Below are 25954 nucleotides of genomic sequence, written 5' to 3' on the forward strand. Positions count from 1 at the left end.
CATGCTGCAATAGCTAATGTATTTTAATTGAACACATAAACATAAAAAATTTACAGTGTCATATTAAATAAGCATTAATAAAAGGTTACCAAATAGCTATGTTTAAAAGAAAAATTATTGTAAGTTTTTATTTAACATTATATATATATATATATATATATATATATATATAGCTAGAGAGTAGGCCAATAGATTGCACAGTATTCACGTTATTTCCAGAGGACAGGTTCTGATTTCCATTAACCTTGGCTATCTTTACTTGTCAAGCAATTAATATCACAGAAGAAATAACAGATGCTCTTTCAACATTAACCTTCGGAAAGGAGACCCTCTATTTCAAGTGTTTATAACAATTTGACACAATCTATTAAAGCAATGGAAAGATACCCCCAAACAAGAGATCTCTAATTTGCTCTTTGTGAATAAAATAAATACATAATCTAAATGTAACCTCACTTTCAAAGGCATATAAGATAGTCTCTTGAGTTGTCTTGCCTATTTTTAAAATTTTTACGATGGTAAATAAACCCTGGAAAATTCCTTCGTGGATTTTACCACCTGAAACTGCAGCTGTTGGCTGCCGCTATCAAAGCCTCACAACTCCAAACTCACGTGCAAACCTCATCAAGGGCAGACATTTCTAATTGATTCCAGAAGTATTTCTTTTGCTGAGATCAGGGGGCAGAGAAAGAATAATGAGCAGCTTTTTAGAGGGAATTGGGGGTTAGGGTGTTGAGGAAAGGGGGAGGGGGCTTTTAAAATCTCGGGCTTGGCCAGAAATGCATAGCAATTTTACGGTCAATTGGTGGGAGCATCTGGAACCAGGCATTTTGGCCTCGCAGTTGATGGCAGTGAAACCAGCTTACAGGCAACACCAAGCCCATAATGAGTCTCTGTCATGTACTAGTGGAAACCACGTTGAAGTTTTGCCAAATAGCCCTGCACCTTTTTCTCAGGGTCAGGATTCCCCTTAGAGCCTTGGCCTAATCTATGAAATCCTGTCCACCCACGGATCTTAACCTATTTTAGCGATTCTTTAAGGCAATGCAAAAAGAAAAAAGAAAAGTTAGAACCTGTATGTGTTTAATTCCTTGCGTGCTGACAAGGCTTTATATCACAAAGCTGTGTTTGCTTTCCTTCGGGGGATATATTTCAAACGCAGCAGGCCATCTTGTTAGTGCAAGTAGAGTGTCCGATGCTCAGGTCATAAATCACAGCACAGCGCGTGGCACACTCAGGCAAGAGGAGAGGCCCTTTGTTATTTCAAATGTAGGGCAGGTGATTACAAAAATGGGCAGGGTCTCTCTCGCCCTTTTTTTTTAATGCCAAGCAGAAAACCTAGGTGATGTGGAAATAATTTCTTATGAGTAAAGGATGTTTACCTCAAGTGGCTGCTTATATTTCACCAGGCTGCCACTGGTCTATTGTACCCACAAATAAGTCAGGTGAAAGGACAGCAGAGAAAAATGTGGAGGGACATGAGTCCACAGGACAGAAACTGGGTCAGTGCTCAGAAATGGGCCATGCAAAAAACTAGACTTCTAACATTCCTGAGCTTCTATTTTTACCCAAACAATGTAATTAATAGAGATGATATCTATTTTTGAATGCACTCAAAATTCCAAAGTTTGCGATGGTGAACGAAATTCAACATGTTTGCTCTTCTGGTTAATCTACTCTTGGCAAGGACTCACTTCCTGTTTTCCACCAAGAAAAGTCAAACCAGCAAAAAGGCCAGACAAAGTAAATGAAATAAAAACTAAACTGAAAGAAATGCATTGAAAATACCTTTTTTCTGAAAAGCTCAATTATTAATGTAAAATTCTCCTTAAGACACCTATGTTTTGATGATTTCAGTGTAAGTGATCAGAAATATATAAAATGCATGTTCCTCACAACACACATAATATTAAAATGGGGAGGGGACGCACTTGATGGTGGATAACTCTCTGAACCTAAAGTATTTTGCAAAGTAAGTGGACTTGATGGATGTCTGTGTGAGGACTTTTCAAATAAGGGCCTAAGGGAGATGGGATGGGTAGGCAAGAATATAGGATATGTTTATACTTCTTAATGTTAAACCATCTTAATAAAAAAGTGTGCCATATAGAAAACTATCATGAATGAATATTTTCTAGTATGCAGATTCATACTAGAAAAATCACACACAAGGGCCAATTTTCTGAGTTTCAGAAAATTTAGTGCGATAACTTACAATCTACTGTGTAAAAACCAATGTCTTTCTTCTTTCAAAAAATGACAGTAAAAAAGCAACTCTATATTTTAATATAGCTTTACTTTGTTTACTAAGTATTTTGTTGCTGGTAGAAAGTAATTATTTTTAGAAGAATAACAGGAAATGGGCAGTATTTTTTTAAAAGGGGGCCTCATGTAAATCACCCCAAGTAGCTTTTTTCACTCCCTACTTAATCTACTTAATTACACATAGGAAGTCTGTGCACAGGACTTGGAACAGAGTGAAGATTTATTAATTATATGTGATGATAAGCCTTGAAAAAATTATATCTTTAGATTCTAACAATGCAAGGGTGGTAAGAGAGGCTAAAAGAGTAGAAATGTCTTAAAGAAAATTTTCAGTGATACTTACTTGAGTTAGAAATAAAGGAAGAAGTGTAACAAAGCTCTATTATATGAACACATAAAAATTCTCAAAAGGAATTTGCTAAAAACTTCAATTTTGTGTATGTCATGCTATTGCAAGAATTTTTCATTTTTGGCTGAAAATAAAAATCTCATCTGCCCTATAAACTTTCTTTTATAGGCCGCATGTCAGTTACTTTCAAATTTCTTAATTTATAGCATACAAGAAGGTTTACAATCTGGGACTATGATCTTGGGGGGAGTGACTTATATTCATCTATTTGATACATGGCTAATGCACAGATAAATGACTACTATCTGAATTTTCCAATAGCAGATTCATATGTACTCAAAAATATAGCGTCATGGGTATAGAATAATTTCAATACATTTTAGCAGTTTTGATATGCTAATAAAGTAGATGCTGAACTAATTTTAAACTTGAGTACACTCCCTACGAAAGGATAGGGAAACCTGACTTATGAATTTAAAATTCAAATTGTCTATAAACATCGCTAGAAAAGTGTAAGTGACAAAGTATTGATATCATCACATATAGACTTTCTAAATGCAGCAAAATAACCAAATAGAAAAATGGGTAAATGAGATTAAAAAAAGTGATGACCTACTTTAGTAGTAAACAGGAAAATGGTCATTAAAAATAGAATGAGGTATCACTTACTCCCAGACGAACAAAGTTAAGAAACCTGACAGCTCTGACTTTGGTGAGGAAATTTATACTCTGATAGTAGGTTTTACAACTTGTAACACAACCTGGTATTCTTTTAAGGTCAACATTTCCTACAACCCAGCAATTCCACACTGAGCGGCATGACCTAGGAATACTCCATATAGGCACGTGCGCCAGAAGATTTGGGCATGGATTTTCATAGCAGCACTGTGAATGTAAAAGCTAGAAACAAACTCTAAAGGATGGATGTTGTGATATAGTCATACAATGAAATATTTTACTGTCAGGAAAATGAATAGACTACAATTACGTGCAAAAAAGGATATATTTTAGAAACAAAACATTCAATACATTAAAAGAAGTTGCAAGAAACTATAGCATGACACCATTTTACTTGCACTAAAATTAAAAAAAAATGAATCCAACATTGCTTAGTGAAAAATGTATGTACCTATGAAAAAACTTGACTTTGCTTAGAAAAAAGCCTGGATATGATAAGCATACAGTACAAAAGAATGGTTCTATCTATAGAAGTATGGAACGGATGAGAATCACATGGGTAGCAAGCAGATCACACAGTGAAAATAATACTTGACTGGTATTGTAATATTATGGTATTTTTAAAAATATTTTATTTGTTTATTTTTAAAGAGGGAAGGGAGGGAGAATGAGGGAGAGAAACATCCATGCGCGGTTGCCTCTCGTGTGCCCCCTACCAGGGACCTGGCCTGCAACCCAGGCATGTGCCCTAGACTGGGAATCAAACTGGCAGCAATTGAGGCTGGCACTTCATCCATTGAGCCACATCAGCCAGGGCATAATATTATAGTTTTAATATGGTGGTTTTCATTGCATTATGTTTTAAAGATACTTTATGTAATTGCTTATACAACAAGTACTACATAATGAAATATAATTATGAGTTGGTAAGAGGAAAAGCATTACTTAAAACTAATATAACTACTACTTATAAAAAATTGTGCAATTGATAAATATATTTGAAGTATGAATAATATTGAACTAGATTAGTCAAAATTACTGTATACTATAAATATTCAGATGTCAGTATATATGTGTTTTATTTTCCCCCTGAATCCATAAATATGTTTATGGCAGATTAGCATATATTTCCTTAAGAAGTTGGGTCCACTCTCTTCCTTACATTAATTAATTATGTAGCCAGAAGTACAGTTTAAATCAGGGGTGTCAAACTCAGTTTCACTGGGGGCCATATAAGCCTCGTGGTTGCCTTCAAAGAGCCAAATGTAATTTTAGGACTGTATAAATGTAACTACTCCTTAATTGTTTGTGAGTCGAAATTATATTCAGCCCTTTGAAGGGGCAGGGGTCTCGGGCCACTCTAGTTTCTGTCTGCCACCAACCACGAGGCTGGTGAAAATGAGTTTGACATCCCTGGTTTAAATGAATGGTCCAAGATAGCTTCAGACAAATGTGTATACACTGTGTATTATATATGACATCTGTCCAGAAGGTATCCAACCATGTAATATCAAAAATAGAGACATTTATTAAAGAAGATACAAGGTATAACTACCATGTACATAGGACAATGACGACTTGGTCCCCTTTAAAGTAGGCACCTTGGGACCTCACACGGTTCTCCCAATCACCATCAGCTGCATTGTCATATTTTCCTGAATCTCATCAAAGGCCTGAAATCTCTTCCCTTTCAAAGGTGATTTTAGTTTTGGGGAAAGCCAGAAGTCCCAGGGCACCAAATCTGGGCTGTAGAGGGGCTGAGTCACCTGAGTGATTTGATGTTTCACCATCCGGCACAGCTGACCCCTGAGCTGCCTGGAGCTCTGTGAGCAAGCCCAGGTGAGAGCAGCCATAAAATCCTCACGGAATTGTGAAAGACAATGAATAATTATTTTTAGCCATTAAGGTTTGTGTTGGTTTGTTATCTGAACACAGATAACTTAATCCCCAAAGAAGGCTAAATTTTACCAAAAAAGAAAGAAGAAAGAATTTATGAAAATATGAAGCTACATGAAAGACAAATACCATATGATCTCACCTTTAACAGGAACCTAGGCAACAAAACAAACAAGCAAAATGTAACCAAAGACACTGAAACAGAGAACAGGCTGACGGTAACCAGAGAGGAGAGGGGAGGGAATTTAAGGGAATTTCAGGGGAAAAGGGGTAGGGTTCACAGGAACGATTATAGGGGGAGTGAAAATGGGAGGGAGGTGGGGAGGGATGGGAGTGAAAGACAGAAAACTGTACTTGAACACAAATAAAAAATTAAAAAAAACCCACAAGGCTACAAAGAACAGCTAAATCTTCCCTTGCTTTCCAACATGTGTATTTTGGCCAACTATTTAAATAACAAGGGACATGTGAACATGCATGCATTGTTATTTAAAAGTTAATACATATATAGTTTAACATTCTTTGTATGGGGAACAGGTGATGTCAGTGCTCCTTTGATAGAAACTAAACAAAGAAATGTGTCCAAGAGCCTGTGCCATATCCTATTGGCTGGAAACAAATTACAGGTCTCATCCACAGTCTAGGGGTAAGAATTTTCCAGGGCAATTAACAGACCGATAGTTATAAACAGCAGGGGCAGGGGTCTCGGGCCACTCTAGTTTCTGTTTGCCACTGTTGGAGAGGGAACAGACTATAATTCAGTCAAATATTTATATACATATATATGTTTATATCCATGTATATGTTTATTTGGTAACAATAAGTACTATGATAAAAATATCCTAAATGTGAAGGAGGCAAAATTAGAAAATATCAATAACATCAATGAAAGCAGTACCAAGGGAAGGCTGGTGACATTTCAGTTACTACCTGATGTGAGAGCAAAAACCACATGGATTACTGGGAAAAAGCAGTCACAGGCAAAATGAAGTGCAAAGGTACTGACGCGGGTGTACTAAACACGTTCCCAGCAAAGTGCATGTCTGAAATTGACTAGGCAAGAGGAAGATAGTAGAAAATGTGTTCAGAGCAGTAATGGGGGTTAAAACAGGATTATCCTTGATGAGACTGTCTTAATTAGGTAAAAAACCCTTACAAGAGGGACTGAGACCTCCCAGAAGCCCTCCTGGCTGGCTTAATGAACGAAAGGGCCCTGTTGAGGAAGCAGGGTGGGGACCTGCAGGCAGCCTCTAGGGCCCAAAACAAGCTGGGGCCAAAAGTCCTATAGCTGCAGGGAAGTGAATTCTGTCCACAACCTGAGTGAGCTAGGAAGTGGCTTTTTCCAGAGTTGAGCCTCCAGATGAGAACGTAATCTGGCCAATACCTTAAATGCAGCCTTTTGAGAATGAAACAGAGCATCAGCCAAAAACGTGTCTGACCTTGCTCTGTTTTTGCTGGAGCAGGCATTCAGTAAGTGTTGAACAAACATGCCTCCCCCACTCTCCCCCTACCCCCCGCAAAAAGCAAGGCAAGTTGGCTCTAACTTCAGTGAGTCCTTATTTATCTGATCTTAGGACCCACATTTTGGGCTATTGTTATTAGTTCATCTCATCACTTAACCAGTCTGTGGTCCACCCTGCTTCTGGACTTTTCACTGTATTGTCCATTCTGTAAAGTGCTCTCCGCCCTCTGCTCCGCCCGTCCAAGTTTCTCCCACAGAACAACTCTGCCGACCTTCCAGACAGAGAAGAGCCCCAGGGCTGAAGCTGCCATTATATACAACATTGGTTTACAAAAGAAAGGGGACTAATGGTTTCAGTGATGTTGATGCTGATGACAGCTCCAAAGCAAAATGAGGAGAACATCGTGTCCTTGTAGTTTTATGACTCCCAGTCCATCAGTCCTGATTCACATTGAGTGGAGTTAATGAGGTCATTGATTAAGTTCTTATACTCCTTGTGCAGGGCAAAGGACAATTTTATGAAAATTATTATAAGTGGCAGTGATTTACATAAAGTTCCAAGAAATAAAAATGTGAAGGAAATACAAATTTGAAGTTCACAATTAAGAAATAAAAATTGGAAACTGGTTGTAACTTAAAAAATGTTGAACATTAAAAAGAAGTGGAAGAAAAGGCAGCTTCACAGGTTTAAATGCTAACACTTGCTCACTCACTGTTGACCACAGGGTTTTTAACTGCTGGTCAGAGAAGACTTGTTCATTTTTAACCATGGAAATCCAATGGTTAATAATAATTTCAATAGTATTAATAGCAGTTATAATTGTACTATAAATGATGAGAGCAATTAAAATGGATCAAGTATTTCTTATGTTCTACCATGCTTTTTAAATTTTTTCCAAAGACCATGTGAAGTAGATACTATTCTTATACCATTTTAAGGGAAAGTGTTGGTGGTGAATCACAGGCAACGTCTGGTCTTGAATAATTGGCCATGGGCTGGAACATGAACAATAGCATGTTCCAGAAAGGGTCGGTGAGCAGCCTGAAAGGTTTTTGCCCCACTGTCTTTCATTCCTTGAATTGTAAACCAAAGATAATTCAGAGGTAAGCTACTCAAACCACTAGTCTTTTAGGAATATTTTGTGATTAAGTTGATATGAAGTTTTTATTGTAGCTCTTCATATTTTTAAGATGCTTTGCTGCATTGTATTTGTATTTTCCATCTGAAAGTCTTGGGGTAGAGGAGTGTTGCCCTCATAATATGGGACAAATGTTGCTGGATGATTAAGAGCGATGCCATCAGACTGCCTGAGTTTGTGTTCTGACTCATTCACTTATTAGTTATGTTAATCCAAACAAGCTATGGAACCTGGCTGGAACTCAAGTTTCTCATTATAAAAATAATAGTAATAGTAACCACAGCATGAGTTACATTGGTATGAGGATTAAATGGGATGATAAAAGTAAGGCATTGAGAGCATAGTAAAAGCTCAATGTGTATTAGCTCTCATTAAACCTATTTTACAAATAAACGACTAGAGTCCCATGTCATAGAATGAGTGTCCAACGAAGAATTCATAATATTGACTTTTAATTCAACATTTTTTTCTCCTCCATACCCCCCACTCACCATACTTGACTTCTGGACCCCTAAGCAAGTCACAGAATTAGTCCAAGGGATCTTTAAGTAATAATAATGAAAGCTACCAGTTATTGAGTCCTGTGTGCTAAGCACCATGCTAAAACTTTTAAATAGATTATTATGAAAATCTATTAGATAGCCATTATTACCTCATCTGTTTACAGATGAGGAAGGCAAAGCTAAAACTATTTAAGGGATCAGTGAACTGTCCCAGGATACACAGTAGGTTCCTAAGTCAAAAATCAAATTTAGGCATTATGGTTTTAAAGCTCAAGATTTACCTATTCACTTTCACCTATATAATTTACTGACTATAAGTAAGTAGACAGTATTTCCCCACTAGATATTATCATATTCAAAAGTCAGACTCACCAGACTGCCTTCCACTATCCCATCATCAAAGAATTCCAAATATAGTATGTTTCTATAAGCACACATTACTACATTTTTATACTAATAATAACTTAAAGAAACACATTCTCCATCTGCTTTTAGAGCATTTAGGTAAACTCCCACAATAAACCCCAAAATAAATTCATTAAGTGAAATTGTTTTGTGATACATTTAGAACGGCTTCCCTACTTTAGAGTGTGAAAATGCTGTTCTTTTATTTTGATTGTTTTTTTGGGGTCATGTATATATATTTCTGAATTTCTTTAAGTGTATATAACATTAGTGATGAAACTGAAAGTTTTTTTTAAACAGATGTTTAAGATCTCAAACAATAAATATATACCCAAATGTTCAGTGTAGTTCGTAAAATATAATAATCATCATATAAGATCAAATTATAAGATATATAATTTTTCAGCTTTAGAAAAGTCCAAATGACACTGACAATTTTATTTCTATAGAATTACCACTTATATAATTATAATTATAATTACCCAGAATTATGGGTAAATGACAAAATACCTTACAATTTTCACTTTAATCCTTAAAAGAAAAATCCCAAAGGGCAAACTCTCTTCCAAGAACTTCTTGTAAATCATGTCTACTATTTGTTGAGAACCAGCCATGGACCTGATTTTTTTATGAACATCATGCAATGTAACTTGTCCAACAACTGTATGAAGTTCGTCATAACGATTCCATTTGGAAACAGAGGTTCCACACTATTAACTAGCTCGAGTTGACACAATTAAATTTTGGTAAGTAAGTGAACAGGTAAAAGTTTCCCACAAGGACTAGTCACAAAATAGACAAAAACATTGGTGAGTGAATGAATGAAATATGCTATAGATATGTAATCTTGCTGTAGGCACCTAAAGCAAATGTCTTACCTCAAAAACAAATGACAGTGAAGGAATGAGAGGCTTCAGGTGACCAAACCTACACAGCATCAGGAACACCAAGCAACGGGAAGTTTCCATAGCAGCTGCCTTAGGTCTGAAATCAGTGTCAATAACATGCATTAGCTTTACATCTGTTTTTATGTGTTAACGTGTGATCATTAATACAGTAACACACATTTCCTTTAATTTTTCAAGAAATACATAGCTTTTTAATATATTTGAGGAACATGTCCCTCTGAAGCTGTTTGAAAATAGGTATCAGACTAAAAAAACAAACAAACCAACAAAAGAAATAAAATGCATCTTTTAAAGAAAACCTGTTCTTTATAAATGAATTGCTTAGTTAGAGCATGATGAAGTGAGGGTGAAGCATGCTCTCAACTAAAATAAAATAATAGCCTAATTTGGGGATTTAAAGTAAGTGATACTTCCCTCACTCAATGCCTTTACCTTTATACTTCATTCACTTAAAAAAGTGACTTATTAGGAGAACTGGTATAGTCAAGTACTCTAAAATCATGAGCAGTCAAATTCTGAAACACCGAGAATACAAAATCTGTGTAGTTGTGCCTAATTCGATAGGGAACATAAATATAGACCTTTGTTAATTATTTTTCTATGAATATTTTCTCTCTATATATAAGCTCTAAAATATATGAAATGTATGTTTTTTAGAATGTCAAGGGTACCAGGACCAACAACCACTCGCTGCCCAGTACCAAAAAATTATGCTTCCAAAATACCTTGATGTCGATTCCACACATAGAGCAATCCAGCTGCCCGACATGTGCCACTCACAACAGAAGCCCTTTTTTCTTTGAAATGTATCTTTATATATTTGAAACTGAGTTGAATGTCACACACAGTTAAGCATTTATTGATTGCCTTGTAATGATGGTAATAAAGAGCTACTTCATCAGCTTAAAATAACTTCATATGATAGTCATCTAACACTTGGAAAATGAAATCTTTGTAAAACACAAGTGAATTTTATAATAAAAATATCCTTGTATTAATGTCATTATAAGTATTTATTTTAGAAGCTAGACATATAAAAAGAAGTGAAGAAAATCTGAAGTAGTATATTTTTAATGTAAAACTTTCTTCAACTGTTTATGATGACTCATTATTTCTGTAAAATTGGATATAATAACATTTTAGTAAAAAAGTACACATTTTTAAATGCAATAGAAACAGGGTAATAGTTTATAATTTGTTTGCATTCAAGTAACTTGATTAATTTTTATGAAAAAAATTAAGAAAGCTTTCCTCTTGTAAAATAATAGTATATTTTATTATAATAAATTAGTTTTAAAATGATATCTAGGTAATTTTCAATTTAAAAAATGAAATAAGATTACCATTTTAAAAGAGTTTTTGTTAATTTTCTCACATGTTTTACCTTTTAAATCTTCATATTATGAAATGAAACATACATATGGAGAGGTACACAAAACAAAAATATACAACTTGGTGATTTTCAACAAATAAGCAACCATGAAACTACCTCCCAATATCAACACCCAAAAAATACCTCTTACCTCCTCAGTATTCTCACCCCACTGTCTCAGCAAAGATCAGTTCCCCAACCTTAATGGTAATCACACCCTGTCTTGCTCTTTTTTTAAAAAAAAAAATTTAACTACTTTAGCATGAATTTCTAAAAATTAATCTGTAGTTTTATCTTTTTCTTACTTTTTATAAATGGGATGATACCGCATGCGCTATTTTGTACCTAGCATCTGTCCTCCATGTTGTTGGTGAGATGGATCTGTGACGCTGCATGTAGCAGGGGTTCACACTTTCCCTCCGGTGTAGTATTATGCTACGTGGATGCACAGTGTACATGCGTCCCGTCCATTCACCTCGTGAAGAACATTTGGCCTTGGCCATCTTCATTTACTATAAATGATATTGTCTACACATTTCCTTACATGCCTATAGGTGTAGTTTAGTATATAGCTAGGATCAAAATACCGGGTTACTGGGTTAACATATGCCAGATATATGTTAAATTTATGGTAGAAAAATTATCAGGTTTTCAAATTAACTATCACAATATAAATGCCTTTCTTCAGTGTGTGAGCATTCTAACAGTATTATCAATCTTTTCAATTTTAGTCTTTGGGATATAAGTTCTCTGCTACTTCTAACATTTACCAACAGTCTCCTTACTTGGTTTTATTTTTTACTGTCTCAATGAGAGTGAATTTTTGAAAAACCAACTTTCTTAATATTATTACAGTTTAATTTCATTCATTTTATCTTTATAATTAGGAATTGCTGTATACCATTAAAATATTTTTACACACTCCAAGGTTGTCCACATGCAATACTAGGCTATCTGCTGGAACCTATATTGGTTTTCCTCTCACTTTTCAATCTATAAGTCCTTGACCCCAGAACCCATTTTTATGGTGAGAAATATTTGTCAAGTTTATTTTTCTTACTCTTGTGTAGAAATCCAAATTTTCCAAGACCATTTATTGAAAAGCCAGCCTTTTCCCATAGCTCTGCAGAGATGCTTTCATCACAAATGAAGTTGAAATATAAGCATAAACCCTTTTCTAGGTTTTGTCTTCTAATTTTTGCACTGATAAAACATTTATAATTACCGTAGCTTTATAATAAATTTTGGTAGCAAGTGATGAGACTCCTGCCATTTTTTAAAGACTGTGTTGGCTATTGTGGAATTACCTACATATATTTTAGGAAGAGCTTGTCAAATTCTAGGGAGGAAACTTTCAAAATTTGAATTCAGATTGCTTGAACATATAAGTCAATTTGCTAAGTATTATAATCTTTACAATATTAAGCATTCTAATTTATGGATATAGTTATCTCTTCATTTACTTCTTTATATATTTCTCACAATATTTCTAAAGTCTTATGGTGTTTTAAAAGGGATTTTGCACTTACTTTGTTAGGATTGTGTTTCCTTGGTATCAGATATATTTGATGCTATTACTTATACAATGGTGCCACATAACAGCATTTCAGTCAACGTGTAGGATGGTGGTTCCATAAAATTATAATGGAGTTGGAAATCTCTTATTGCATAGTGAGCCCTAGCCCTTGTAAGGTTGCAGTGCAGCGCGGTGCTGTTCTATGCTGGTATCAGTCTATCAATAGAAAGTTGTGGGCTAGAAATGCCTGAGGGTGCCCACTGTCCCTGGGGAGCTTCCGACAGACATCTACCTTTTTGAAATCAATATTGCATCTGAATGAACTCTGGAGATTCTTACTTTGTACAACACCCTTCAGCAATAATCATTAGGAACCCTTGACTTACAAATAGGTACCAGAGTGTACAGGCGCAGGAGGAGGTCTTGCGTGGGCAGCAAGAGAAAGGAATAGATGCAGAGTCACAGAGACACTAAGGGAGGGAAGGGGGAAGAGGGGGGATGGGGAGGAAGGAAAAGGGGGAGATAGAGACAGACAGACATGGGCCTAGGATTCTTTCTACTTTTTATTGGGGTCCAGGGTGGGGGCCCAGGGTTTCATGGGCTCACTTTTTTTGGGTGAATTTAAAGTGTGGTAACAGAAAAAAACAAGTAGCCAAATGGTCGATTATTCAAATCAACCAGCATCTCTGAAACAAAGGAGCCTCCGTGAGGGGTGGCTCCTTGGCTCTATATCTAGCAGGCTACAGGGGTCAAGGTGATTATTCCAGATAGCCTTGAAGTGGATGCCTCAACAATAACAGCTGAACTCGAGCTGAACTTTCTCCAGACAAAAGGAAAAATCAACTATCAAGGCTTACACTATACTTAATTAGTCACGTTTGTGGTCAGCTGGTGTAAACAAACCTACTATGCTTCCAGTCTTATAAAAGTATAACACGTACAACTACAGTAACAGAATAAACCATCTAGGTTGGTGCAAGTCCACTCCATGATGTTCCCACAAAGACAAAATCGCTGATGGTACCTTTCTCAGAATGTATCTCACTACCAGTTCCTGAATGAGGCCCAAGGCAGTTTAGACTTTTAAATAACTATATACAATAAGAATAATTGGACATTATTGTGGTAAAATTGATCACTTTCTTATTTGGTCTTTTATCTGTATTCATAGAGACAAAATAAATCTTCATAAGAAAATGAAACTAGGGAAATGCAAATTGAAACTAATGAGTTACAACCTCATATCTGTTAGAGTAGCTGTCATCAACAAGATAAGTGATAAATATTGGATGGGTTGTGGAGAAAAAGGAACCCTCATTCACTGCTGGTGGGAATGTAGACTGGTACAGCCACTATGGAAAACAGTATGGGTGTCCCTCATAAAATTAAGAATAGAGTGACCATTACCATATGAACCAGAAATCCCTCTCCTTATTGGGTATCTACCCAAAAACCTCAAAAATATTTATTCAAAAGATATGTGCATCCTCATGTTTATTGCAGCAGTATTTATTATGGCCTAGGATGGAAATAACAAACTGCCCTTTGGTGGAGGAATGGATAAAGAAGATGTGGTACCACGGACTACTACTCAGCCATAAGAAAAGGTGAAATCCTGCCATTTGCGCAACACAGATGAACGCTGAGAACATTTTGCTAAGTGAAATGAGTCAGGCAAAAAGACCTAAGAACCATATTATTTTACTAATATGTGCTAATAAAGCTGAAACTCATAGACATGGACAACAGTATGGTAGTTACCAGAGGGAAGAGGGATTGAGGGGATAGTAAAAGAGTAAAAAGGGCCAAATATGTGGTGACCGAAGAAGATTTGACTTTGGGTGATGGGCAGATAATGCAATATACAGATCACGTATCATAGAAATGCACACTTGAAACCTATATGATCTTATTAACCAATGCCACCTCAATAATCAAAATAAAAAATTAAAGATCATTAGTAAACCTGTGTAGTTCTTTCAATAAAACCTATAACTTGAAGAAAAAAATGCAAACTACATAATTGCTATTGGCTGATTGCTAATTCTTTGAAGTATATGCAAAAAATAGAATTGTGATTTTTAATATGTGATTCTGATTCAGCGGATGTGAGTAATTATTTCAGGTTGACTTGAGACTCATTTTTCCATTTTCTCATTTTGAGGCTTAGTATTTATGTACTTTACTTCTAGTGTAGAAAAGTATGGATATAGAGCCAAACAAAATGAATGATAAAATAAACACCATTTTTAAAGCATGGAAGGAAACAGGTTTAAAATTCTATACATTGTTTACACATGACTATGTGAAATGTGTCGGCTGCATCATTCTTTACCAAATGTTTATAGAGAATGCATATTATAAACAGTTTCATTAACTAGAAAGATTCATGTGGACCTGGATCTTGCTGAAACTCCAAAATCTTTTGCTGTTCCAGAACATCCATTAAGCTGACCTTGGAAAAGTGGTATGTATTCAATATAAGTTAAATATATGTTTACTGGACTGTTATATTTGGGTGCGTGTTTTGTTCTATCTTTTACTGTCTGTCTGTCTGACTTTCTTAATCTGTAAATGGGCTTTATAGTAATTATGATCTCAGAACATTGTTGTAAGCATTAATAATACTCCATGGTACATAATAATATATAAATGTTGGTATTAGTATCCATAATGGATAAGTATTGAGCTATAATATTTAAATATATACCTGATGCCAAAAAAGTAATTAAAAATTGTTCAATGTATTTTCTGGCCAGGTTAGTATTTAAAACAGAATTCCTTAAATAAATTCTGTGGGAGGGTAAAGGACATAAACTTTAAATATACACACATTCAGACATATTATTAACTATGCAATGGCAAAAGAAAAATACTCAAAATATGTCTTAAATTTTATTAAGTACTCAGAGTTATGGTCTAGGTTTTGCCAAATTAATCATTATATTTATAGATTTTTAAAGTAAGCTTGAAAATCTTAAGTTTCATTTAAAAGATTTAGATTTGACATTTACCCTCAATATAAAATCAGATATACTGCTACTATGTTTCATTTAAAATAAAGGTGTGAGGTTATCGTTTCAATTTTATTTTTTCAATAACAAATGTTGGGTCAGTAACTTATAAGTAATATAAGTTTTACATATATTTTAAAAACTATATTATAAAATTATATAAAGTGAAAGAATTTCACATCTTGCCTTTGATCGAGAAGCAATCCAATGGAGGTCAAAGTCAGGATAATGAAGCAAACCCTCAGAAGGAGAGTGAACTGTGACAGCGCCTGTCAAATACACAGACCAACAGTTGGTTTAGGAAAGTTACTGAAAGTGCATTCGAAGTAAAGCTGACATGAAGAACAGCCCAAATTACATTTTACATGACACTATGTTGTCACTGACGTTTTTCAAAGAGGTTGATGTTCTCAGAAAGAGGACATTTTGATTTCCCAATGTCATTTATTTATCTTATTGGACACTTGTAGAATGGAGTAGACAATTCACAATGATATTTTACTGACTGTTTTTTTCCTAAAATTTTCCTTGCAAGTCTGACTTTGACAATTCTTTGAAGTCCCTCTGCTCCCATGTACATAGAAGCCACTTAGATCCATGTGAACAAATACCACATTCCACTAGCTATTTTAACGTGGCCAATGCTTTGTGGTTTCAAACACAGAGCTGTCTTTAATACAGAAAATATTTAAAGGCGAACGTACTTATGAGTGCAAACACATATATGAATGAGCTTTCATACATATTCATGTTCGATGAAATCTATGTGCTTATATGCAGTGTCAAAGGCATTATCTTTTGAATTATAGTAACAGTAGTTTTGCCATAATTATAAAAAATTAATTGTGCATCTTGTTTACATGTCAAAAATAATAATAGCATTTCATTGGGTTTATTTACATGTCATACCATCCACTGCTGGTGTGTATTTCAGGAAAACATTGCTGACATAAGTGCTAAAATGAAATTATTCTTTAATTTAATTTTTGGGTATATTATAAGTCTTTATGATTAAGAAAATGAAGGCCATAACCATAAAAAGTTTTATTAAGCAAAGGATTCTTTTTCCTCATCTAAAGTCACCATGACAATTCTGAGGAGTTGGGTAGCTCTAACTTCCATAGGGTTCCCAAGGTAAGAGTCCCTGTCCAGATCTGTACCCTGGAGAACTTGACCTGTATTTTTCTTTAAGAAGATGGGGGGAAAATACTCACGAAGTGATGTTAACCATATAGAAGGTCTAGAATTACATGCTTGACATAGTGTCACTTAAACAAAAGATGAACTTTGCTCACAAATGTAGAGAAGAAAGCCTTTTTCTTCTTGAAAGGGGATATGACCCTCTTACCATTCTGTGGAAAAACTGGTGGTCAATGTGACTACTTTTCATATTTCCCTACCTGCTAAATTTCACAGCAGAACTATCAGCCCCATATTCTATGGCCTAAAATAATCATATGTGTCTATATGAAAGTTATTTTTATAACACTTTGTGAATTGTCAAAGATGATTTGATACTATTTTCCATAATTTTATTCTAAGGATGAAGAAAAAAGGTATAGATTTTGCTATTATAAGAAGGTGGTTGATTTTTAAGAGTTTCTCTAAAAGATGCCTGAGAAGGAGTACTAAAGTCATCATTTGGATTCAAAATGCTCGGATTCCCAAACATCCTTAAAATGAGGTCAGAATGATCTAACACTTAAACCTTTGCAACATCTGAGAAGGGAGCAGGTTGGGTTTGCAGGGACACCTGCTGTGTTGCCTCATCCCCCCCTGCCCAAGCCTGGGGGGGCATCGCCTTCCAGATGTCTTGAGCTACTGGGTTAGGTATGCTGAAACCTAATATTTGAAGACACTTCCCAGTATCACCACATAGACACAGGAACAGAACCCTAGGTGGTATCATAATGCAATTTGTAATTCTATGCGGCTCTTAAGAATCTATCTTGAAATAAGGTCTTGCTCTTTAAAAATTTTGTCAGTTAGGACTACACTAACTTTTTCTAAATTTTCAAAACACCCTAGGTGGTTATTATTGAAGCATTTGAAAAATATGATTTGAATGAAGTTTTTAGAATTCAAACAAGAAGGAAACAAAATAAATATTTCCAAGGTGAAAATATATCAGCTAAAATGTATAATGAATATATAGTTCAGAAGCATTGAATTGATATAAAATTTGTGCATTTGTACAACATTTTGTAAGAAATAAAAGTGAAAAAAAACTTTAACTGAATACTTAGAGAATACTTATGTTACAATGATATTTTAAGCTATGATTAAACTCTATTAAAAAATGAATGTGCACCCAGCATGATAAGAGAAGCAAGAGCTGCTTTATACTCTCACTTGAAAACAAAAACAAAAACAGAACACAATAATATACCTGAAATAATTTTTTTCAAGACATTGGACACAAGGCAATAGAGGTCAGTGATTCCCAGAAAATGAGATACTAATAACATGACCCCTACTATTGTGCCATCTCAATACCTTGAGAGAGTTCCTAGGCTGCAATTCAGGGGGCACCAGTAGAATTATAAGCCATATATCCTTCTGTTTTTTTCCCAAAATAAACAAAAAGGAGACATTAAAAAACAATATGAGAGAGACAAACTTCCTTTTCATGAATATTGATTTCAATAAGAAAATATGACTTCCAGGAACACTGCTTTTAGATTTGGAGTTTCCAAAGCTGAAATAAGATATCTAATTTTTACATATTTTTGAGAAATCAAAATGAGATAATAATTTAAACTGTAAGCATTTTAGGGTTGATTATATTTGTTTTATGATAACTTTTTATAATTTATTATTCATCGATTAGAGAGAGAGAGAGGAAGGGGGAGAGAGAGAGACATTGATTTGCTGTTCCACTTACATACATATTCATTGGTTGATTCTTGTATGTACCAGGGATCAAACCACAACCTTGGAATATTGGGTGATGCTCTGAGCGACTGAACTCTAACCAAGTGGGCATGCATGATACTGACCATATTTGGGAATAATACTAATAGTATTAGAGATACATTTAATTACACAATTGATATTTCATTATTTGATGTGTATGGAATTTTTAATGTTCACTTTCCTACTTTAATATTTTTCAATATAGTGGAAAAATTAAGTTTTCATTGGAACTCACAATGATCGATTTTCTGTATTCTAGCAGTCTATGCTTATTAGTAAGGTGACTTGTGCTAATATTCTTTATTGTACATTTATTACATTTACTTTGTGGCTTTAAGTTATAATTGATGCTCATTTTGGCTCACATTTCATTTTTTTCACATTACTTCAGTTACCATCTAAAAACTTGAGGAAATTAAATTAAATCCCATAGGCTACACTGGAAGAAAACAGTATACAGAGGATATTGACTTGAGACATTTCACATAGGACCTAAATTAGATTGAATTTGTTCAACTGACACTTCCTGTTATGAAAGTACAACTAAATACATTGATTTTTTTCAAAGGTCTGCTAAAATAAGTCAATATGAAACATTAGTTATAAAATTTCAGCGCCCATAATGTTTTACAGAGTACAACATCCAGGAGAACTTAAAACTATAAAACTCTGTTTCCAAATTTATATTGTATATTCTCAGATGCCTCATTAACTTGAAATATATCATCAAATAATCTGGTTAAAGCATATCTGCAGTACCTTTGTTACACATTCTATTATAAGACTCTGTTAAATATCCAGACGGCTTTGAGTGTGTCTGTCATTTAAAAGGATAGCATTGCCTTTACTATTTCACTTGGGAAACATATTTTCATTTCAAATGTGTATACATGATATCACCCCATGAAGCGGACCCTGGTAGCTAAGAAATTGATTTCCCAAGCATTACTAAACCAAGATCAACATAAAAGTCTGTGGTTCATATCACTAAACCAAACATTGTATATTTAAATGTATTCATTGCATGTTTCAGAAAGAAAAGAATGTGCCTTTTACACCTTTGTGGTGCCCATCAAATTGCTTTTTTGACTCCCAAAGTTATTTATACAAAACTCGAACACATAAAACAAGTGAGTATTCATCTACTCTGGTATATGCATAAACAGAAAGGGCTGTGGGACCACAGCATGTACCCAATTACAAGTCAGCCACAACTTTTCTATGTGATTATTGGCCACAGCAAATATGGAAAAAATATTGCTGTTGGATTTTAATGTCTTCATATGCCTTCAAACATCCCTGAGACTAGAAAGGCACTATAGACTTGTGCAAATAAGCAATCTTTTTTCCTAGTTGCACAGCATGTTTTTAGCAAAGAAAAACACATGTGGGAAACAAGCAAATGCACCTTTTCAAAATGCATTTGTGTCAGGAATGAAGCTGTCTCCAACTCTAATTTCAGTTTGAAAAGGATTTCAACAGTTGGTATTTCTCTTTGTCAATATATCGACATGAGTTTCTCATATGGTTTTGACTACAGATGAAAAATCCTGTGAAAACCATGCTATACATTACATATTTTAATATACATCATGTCTGGCTACATTTTTATCCAGGAAGCACTCACACTGACCTAGACATTTGAATCTCTTGGTGGACTTAATATTAAGGGTCTTTATTTCAAAATCAAAATATGTAAATTTCTATTTTGGTTTCTACAATTTAGTGTAATTTATTTGGGGATTTTATTTAGTACAACTAATATAAATCAACAAATCAAATTGTACTTGACATCGGTTGGTATCTCAAGCACTAGATACAGGGGTGGGCAAAAGCAGGCTAATCATAATAATAAGTAATGCAATAATTAAAATGATAAATAATAATACAAGAATAAACTGTGTCTGATGTACTCTCAACTACGTTTACCCACCTCTGTATTTGGATGCAGATGAGCCTGCTTTCCTTCTGGTTTCATTCAACTATCTAAACTCTGTGATGTGTATATATATTAATCATAATTTAGGTGAACAAATTAAGATAACAAAATAATCAGTGATGGGTTGATTATGTAATACTTAAAGAGATGATTATGAGGCCTTAAGTTAAGCAATGAACAATTCTAAACATTAGGGTAGTTTGATAGCTACATGTGCATTATTAAGAGTAATGTAGTTCATGCTGCTTTTAAGAAAGCTTTGCTCCTGAAATAAACTCTTGGGTTCAAATTTCATCCCTTCTGAAGCTAAAGGCAAAGGAACAGGCTACATTGTGGAATTGCTTTTACTAGTTGTAGCAAATGTATGAAAGAGCCAACAGCAAGTCAGTATATTTCCTACCATTACATTCTCAAGACACTCTGGTATCCTGCAGGACAGCTTATACGTTGGTATTTTGTAAGTTTTAAAGAATGCTTTTTTGAAAACATGTTCGAATCACATATTTATGAATGAGAATGATTTCTGTAGATCTAACATCTATTTTTGCCTAGTCAAATATATTTCCTTTTCTCTATTTATTGTCACCTCAATTTTTCTCCCAAACCACCCTATCTCTCCTCTCAAACAACGAGGACCGTATGGAGCTGGTCCTGCCTTCCCATTCCCAGTCTGAATGGTCTGCGATCCAGATTTGAACACATTGCTTGGTTCAGTGACATCCAGGTACACCAAGCCTTAACATCAGACTCCAGTTGAAAACTTCCACTTCTGGAGTCCTTTGTGAGGTAGTACTTAAAACCAGAGCTCCTGATAGCCAGCCTGCTACCACAAAGGCTCAAAATCGGTAGGAAAATCTGCATTTTGAGAAAAGCATAGCTGTAAGAAAGAAAGAGAAGATTCCTGCTGACACCGTTTCGCTCACTGGATGCTGCGCTGCCTGAAGAAGAGAAACGCCAGACTCTTCAGCTCTGTGAGTTAATAAATTCACTCTGGGTTGCATTTCTGTCACATTAACCAAAAACTCCTGCCTAACACACTCAGTGTCCTACTTAAGGAGACTTATTTCTTAGATAATTTCATAGGGTTATCTTAATATTATTAAAAATAAACATACAGAGCTATTTTCTGTACATATTATTTATAAATTTCTATTACTTATGGGGTTTTCATGGATAGACTGATATCTGTCAATAACAGAGACTTATTCTTTGAAAAAGAAAATTTATCTTGCCTGGGTTTACTACTCACTAATCACATTTATATTCATTTATGTTTTTCTAGGTTCTTATATCTTTTCTTAGAGTTTCTCATTGTATTATTTACATCATATATTTTGATCTCATTGTCTTTTAGCACTGAATAATGGGGACACTTTTTTGCCTCTGTCTCTTAATGCATTAATTCTCTCTTCATTTGTCTTTAAACTGCTGTTTAAGTCATTGACCTCCTCATGTCTGTTGTACTTTTGTATCCTAGAACTTTAATTTGGTTATTTCTAAATGTGCCTCATCATTTTTATGGTCTCTTGTTTCTTGACTTTTTAATAATTTTTAACTTCTTCAAACATTTAATTTATGCTTCAGTTGATTTCATTTCCAAGAACTATTGTATTTTAAGGTTTAATTATGCTGTTCTTTTGTTTCTAGAAATGCACCGTCATGTTGGCTTTTTTGTAGCATGATTCTGTGCTTTGTATCTGAGTTCATAATCACTCAGACCATCTGTGGGAATATGGTGAGACCTGGGTTTAATGGATGGCTCTTAGCATGAATTGAACATGGGTCTTCTAAACACATGAGACCTCCTCTGAGATTCCTTTAAACTGTATTCTTAGTATTAGGCTTATAAATCAATGGTTAAGTAAATCCTTGAGTCATATCTGAATGAGGGCTGGTTTGTAATTAAAAATTCTCAGGAAAGACTTTTAAAAAAATTCTACCTCCTCAAAGCCAAGTCAACTATAAGCAAGTTTCTTTTCCATTATTCTTTTTCTTCCTTACCCCATCCCATCAATTAGGTGTTTCTTTTTGGTTTCAATTGTTTCATTTGAAGTTGTTTATCTGAATTCTCACCTATGTAGGCTCTTGGCTTTGTCTGGTCACTTAAGGTCTCAACCAACGGAGACTGACCAATGTTCTGGGACAGCTGTCAGGATTAGCCCTGTTTCCTAATTGGATTATATTCCCTCAGCATTTTTAGTTTCTAACAAATACCTCAATTTTTTGCCAGCTCATCTATGCAATGCATCTAAACAAGCTTTGTGAAGCATATTTTATCCACAGTAGCAGTTGCTCTGTATACCTTAAAAAGACATACACATTTCTAAACCACCATCTTACAGTTTTGGGTTGGCCCAAAATTTTGCTTGTTTTTTTATTATTATTTTTTAAATTTATTTATCTTTAGAGGGGAAGGGAAGGAGAGAGGGAGAGAAACATCAATGTATGGTTGCCTTTCGTGCATCCCCTGCTGGGAACTAGCCTGCAGGGAACCGGCCTGCAACCCGGGTATGTGCCCTGACTGGGAATCGAACCGTGATTGTCTGGTTCGCAGGCCCGCGCACAATCCACTGAGCTATACCAGCCAGGGCTGCTTGTTTTGTTTTGGTTTTTTTTTTCGTATGATAGCTCTATTAGCATTTAGTTGTCTTTAACTTGATTCAGAATTATTTTATTAGATTGTATTGCGACAGCTGTCATATCAGTATGCACTTTTAAAAAAACGTATTAAAATTGGTGAATCTCTGTATAGCCATTTTAATATTGAAGATGGAAGAAAACATGCAACATTTCCAGCATATTATACTTTATTATTTCAAAAAGGTAAAAATGTGACTGAAATGCAAAAAAGGATCTGTGCAGTGTATAGAGAGGGTGTTGTGAATGCTCAAACATATCAAAATTGGTTTGGGGAGTTTTGTGTTGGAGGCTTCTCCCTGGACAATGTTCCATGGTTGGATAGACCAGTTGAAGTTGATGGAGATTAAATCAAGACATTAATCGAGAACAATCAGCGTTATACCACACAGGAGATAGCCGACATACTCAAAATATCCAAGTCAATAGTTATTGGTGAAATTGAAAAACCTGTCTTCTATTTTATGGAAAAAACATAGACTTTTTGGCCACCCATTAAAGAGAGCCCCCTACATTTCTTTAAAGTATAACTAATTTATTCAAAGAGAGCTACTAAGTGAGCCATCAAAATTCCTGATTTAGTGAGATTATTTTATGAGCTACTTGTTTTCTTAGTAACAAAGTCAAAATCACTGATTTTTTATTCTTATGTGATCCCCCATTCAATTTCACCTACTCCAAACTAGTTACCTCATTATAATTTATGTACCTCTTTGAACTAATATAAATCCTTTTTGGAAGAGAATAATATAAATCTAGAAGACCAAACATGTATTTAAAATATATGTTTTTATCATTTTACAATGTACTATGCATTTTTACATGCATTATGTTATTTTTATTTTCTCAAAAATATAGGCAGTATTCTTATGTGGCTAAATAAGTAAATAAATACCTCCCACATGGTAATGCCTGAATTACGATCCTGACTCTAAATCCTGGACCATAATAACTCTAGCTATTCTGAATATTCTGACTACTTAAACAAAGAAAATGAAGTCTACCCTATGTTGAAACTTTCTAAAGTCAAAGTTATCAGGGTATTTTCTAATTGAAGGTATGCTGATATTAATATAAAGTATTTTTCCCAAACAGTTAATTCTAAATTCTAAAGTACTTTTTTGTGTGTTTGTTAGGAAATTTATTTGTGGCAAATTATTTGCTATTTACCATTTAGATCAATAGTATATTATTTGGCATTCTATATCGAAACACTATGGATATAATCAATTTACATTCAGTAGTCTAGAATTCATCTATCTTTTAAAAAATATTTTATTTATTTATTTTTAGAGAGGGGAAGGGAGGGAGAAAGAGAGGGAGATAAACATCAATGTGTGGTTGGCTCTCGCACCCACTACTGAACACCTGGCCAGCAACCCAGGCATGAGTCCTAGACTGGGAATCGAACTGGCTGCCCCTTGGTTCACAGGCTGGCAGTGAATCTACTGAGTCACACCAGCCAGGGCTCATCTATCTGTTTTAATGCGAAATATTTCATCGAGCAAAATTACAAGTGCTCACACTATTTAAACTGGGCAGCACTTACAGGTTTATCTGCAAAGGTGTCTTCATAAAAAGCTAGCATCAGAGCAAACTGCAGAACGGCGTATATCCTCAGCAAATGAGATGCCGATGATGAGTGGGGAATTTCTTTCCCTGTAACCTAGGAAGACAAGAAAGAAGCCTTTTGTTTATATCACTCCCTGGCTTATTCCTCTCACTGAAATTCAAACTAACTAGCAAGAAAATAATAAAAAATGAAAGGTTTTGCTATTTTTTTCCAAAATGATTCTAACATCCATTATTTGGACAGAAAAAATATAAAAGCTATCAGATTTGTTCTTCATTTCAAAAGCATTATGATTCTGATTGGGTTGGCCATGTATAGAGCAGAGAGAGAATTGATTCAGTAATATGTACTGATAATAACATAACCAAAATGGACATAAAATATGCAATATGAAAATATAAATAGAAAATTATGCCCATGATTATATAGGGTGGGGCAAAAGTATGTTTAGCAGTTGTTTGTATGGAAGATAACACAATAATTAATAAATAAAAATACAAGAATAAACTCTGTGCTTCATGCACTCACAACTCTAACAGTACTTCTGACCCACCCTGTACGTGAAAGGACAGCAACAGGGAAAATGGAAGGTGACTTTGGGCAGTGGAGATACGTATGTCCCTGAGGGAAATGCGTTAGAAACAACTTTCTCAAACTACAGACTGTCCCAGACACACTGGGACACACACAGATTGTTCTACTTTTAGTGCATGTTTAAGCAACAATATAACTTTAAAATATTCACTTTAGGTTATTACTTGAAAAAAATATTAAATAGACCATAGTTAACTAAAATGTTTGGAACTGAAATAAGCAAAATATTTTCACCTATATCAAGTTCGGTCTTATCACATAACTGACTTTGAACATACTAAAAGTATTTGGGAGAGTTAAACATAGAAGTTTTCTTAACTGGATGAGAAAACATCCCTATTAGGTCAGGATTTTTTGGAAAATAAAAATAAACCCATATAAAACATATTCTTTTATTTTCTTGAAATATTGGTTAAATTTTATGTTCATAGTTATCTTTAAAATCAACGTCAGAGCCACCTGTAAGTCTCCCTCCATCTCTAGTGTTTTAGCATTCTGGGACTAGGCCGCATGAGTTTCTGCACTCCATAAATTCCCCCGACTGTGGGCTTGGGTGGATCTCAAACCCAGCCTCTGCAGCTCTGTCCCCTAAACCATGATCCCTGGTAAGAGGTAGTGTGTCTCTGGGTGAAGGCACCCCTCTGATTTGGCCCCTAGGTGGTGTCTACTCATTAAGTATGTCCCACAAGGCTATGTCTGCCCAAGGGAACATCTTTTTTCAGATTTGTATTAAGTCAGCGCTATAAACACGCTGGCTGTAGACCTGAAGATATGAGACTAATCTTCAC

The 25954-nt window shown here is 34.9% G+C and overlaps 1 protein-coding gene and 1 non-coding gene across 5 annotated transcripts in view; both read right to left on the reverse strand.

Moving 5' to 3' along the window:
- AGMO (alkylglycerol monooxygenase) overlaps positions 1-25954 on the reverse strand; it is a 290586-nt gene that overhangs the window by 116211 nt on the left and 148421 nt on the right. For all 4 annotated transcript variants that reach the window (XR_008389639.1, XM_037163905.2, XM_037163903.2 and 1 more), the window contains 3 exons: positions 24549-24665; positions 15694-15776; positions 9576-9681 (listed from right to left, as the gene is read on the reverse strand). Coding sequence is in view for 3 of the 4 variants with exons in the window: in XM_037163905.2 (XP_037019800.2) it covers positions 9576-9681; positions 15694-15776; positions 24549-24665 (306 nt within the window). In the remaining variant the exon portion in view is untranslated. The remainder of the gene's footprint in view (positions 1-9575; positions 9682-15693; positions 15777-24548; positions 24666-25954) is intronic.
- LOC119062869 (U11 spliceosomal RNA) lies at positions 10269-10401 on the reverse strand. Its single transcript, XR_005085065.2, has one exon. It is a non-coding gene; the product is annotated as a U11 spliceosomal RNA (small nuclear RNA).

The sequence above is a fragment of the Artibeus jamaicensis genome, unplaced genomic scaffold (assembly GCF_021234435.1).
Source record: "Artibeus jamaicensis isolate MK-2021 breed Jamaican fruit bat unplaced genomic scaffold, CSHL_Jam_final contig_923, whole genome shotgun sequence".
Taxonomy (NCBI): Eukaryota; Metazoa; Chordata; class Mammalia; order Chiroptera; family Phyllostomidae; genus Artibeus; species Artibeus jamaicensis.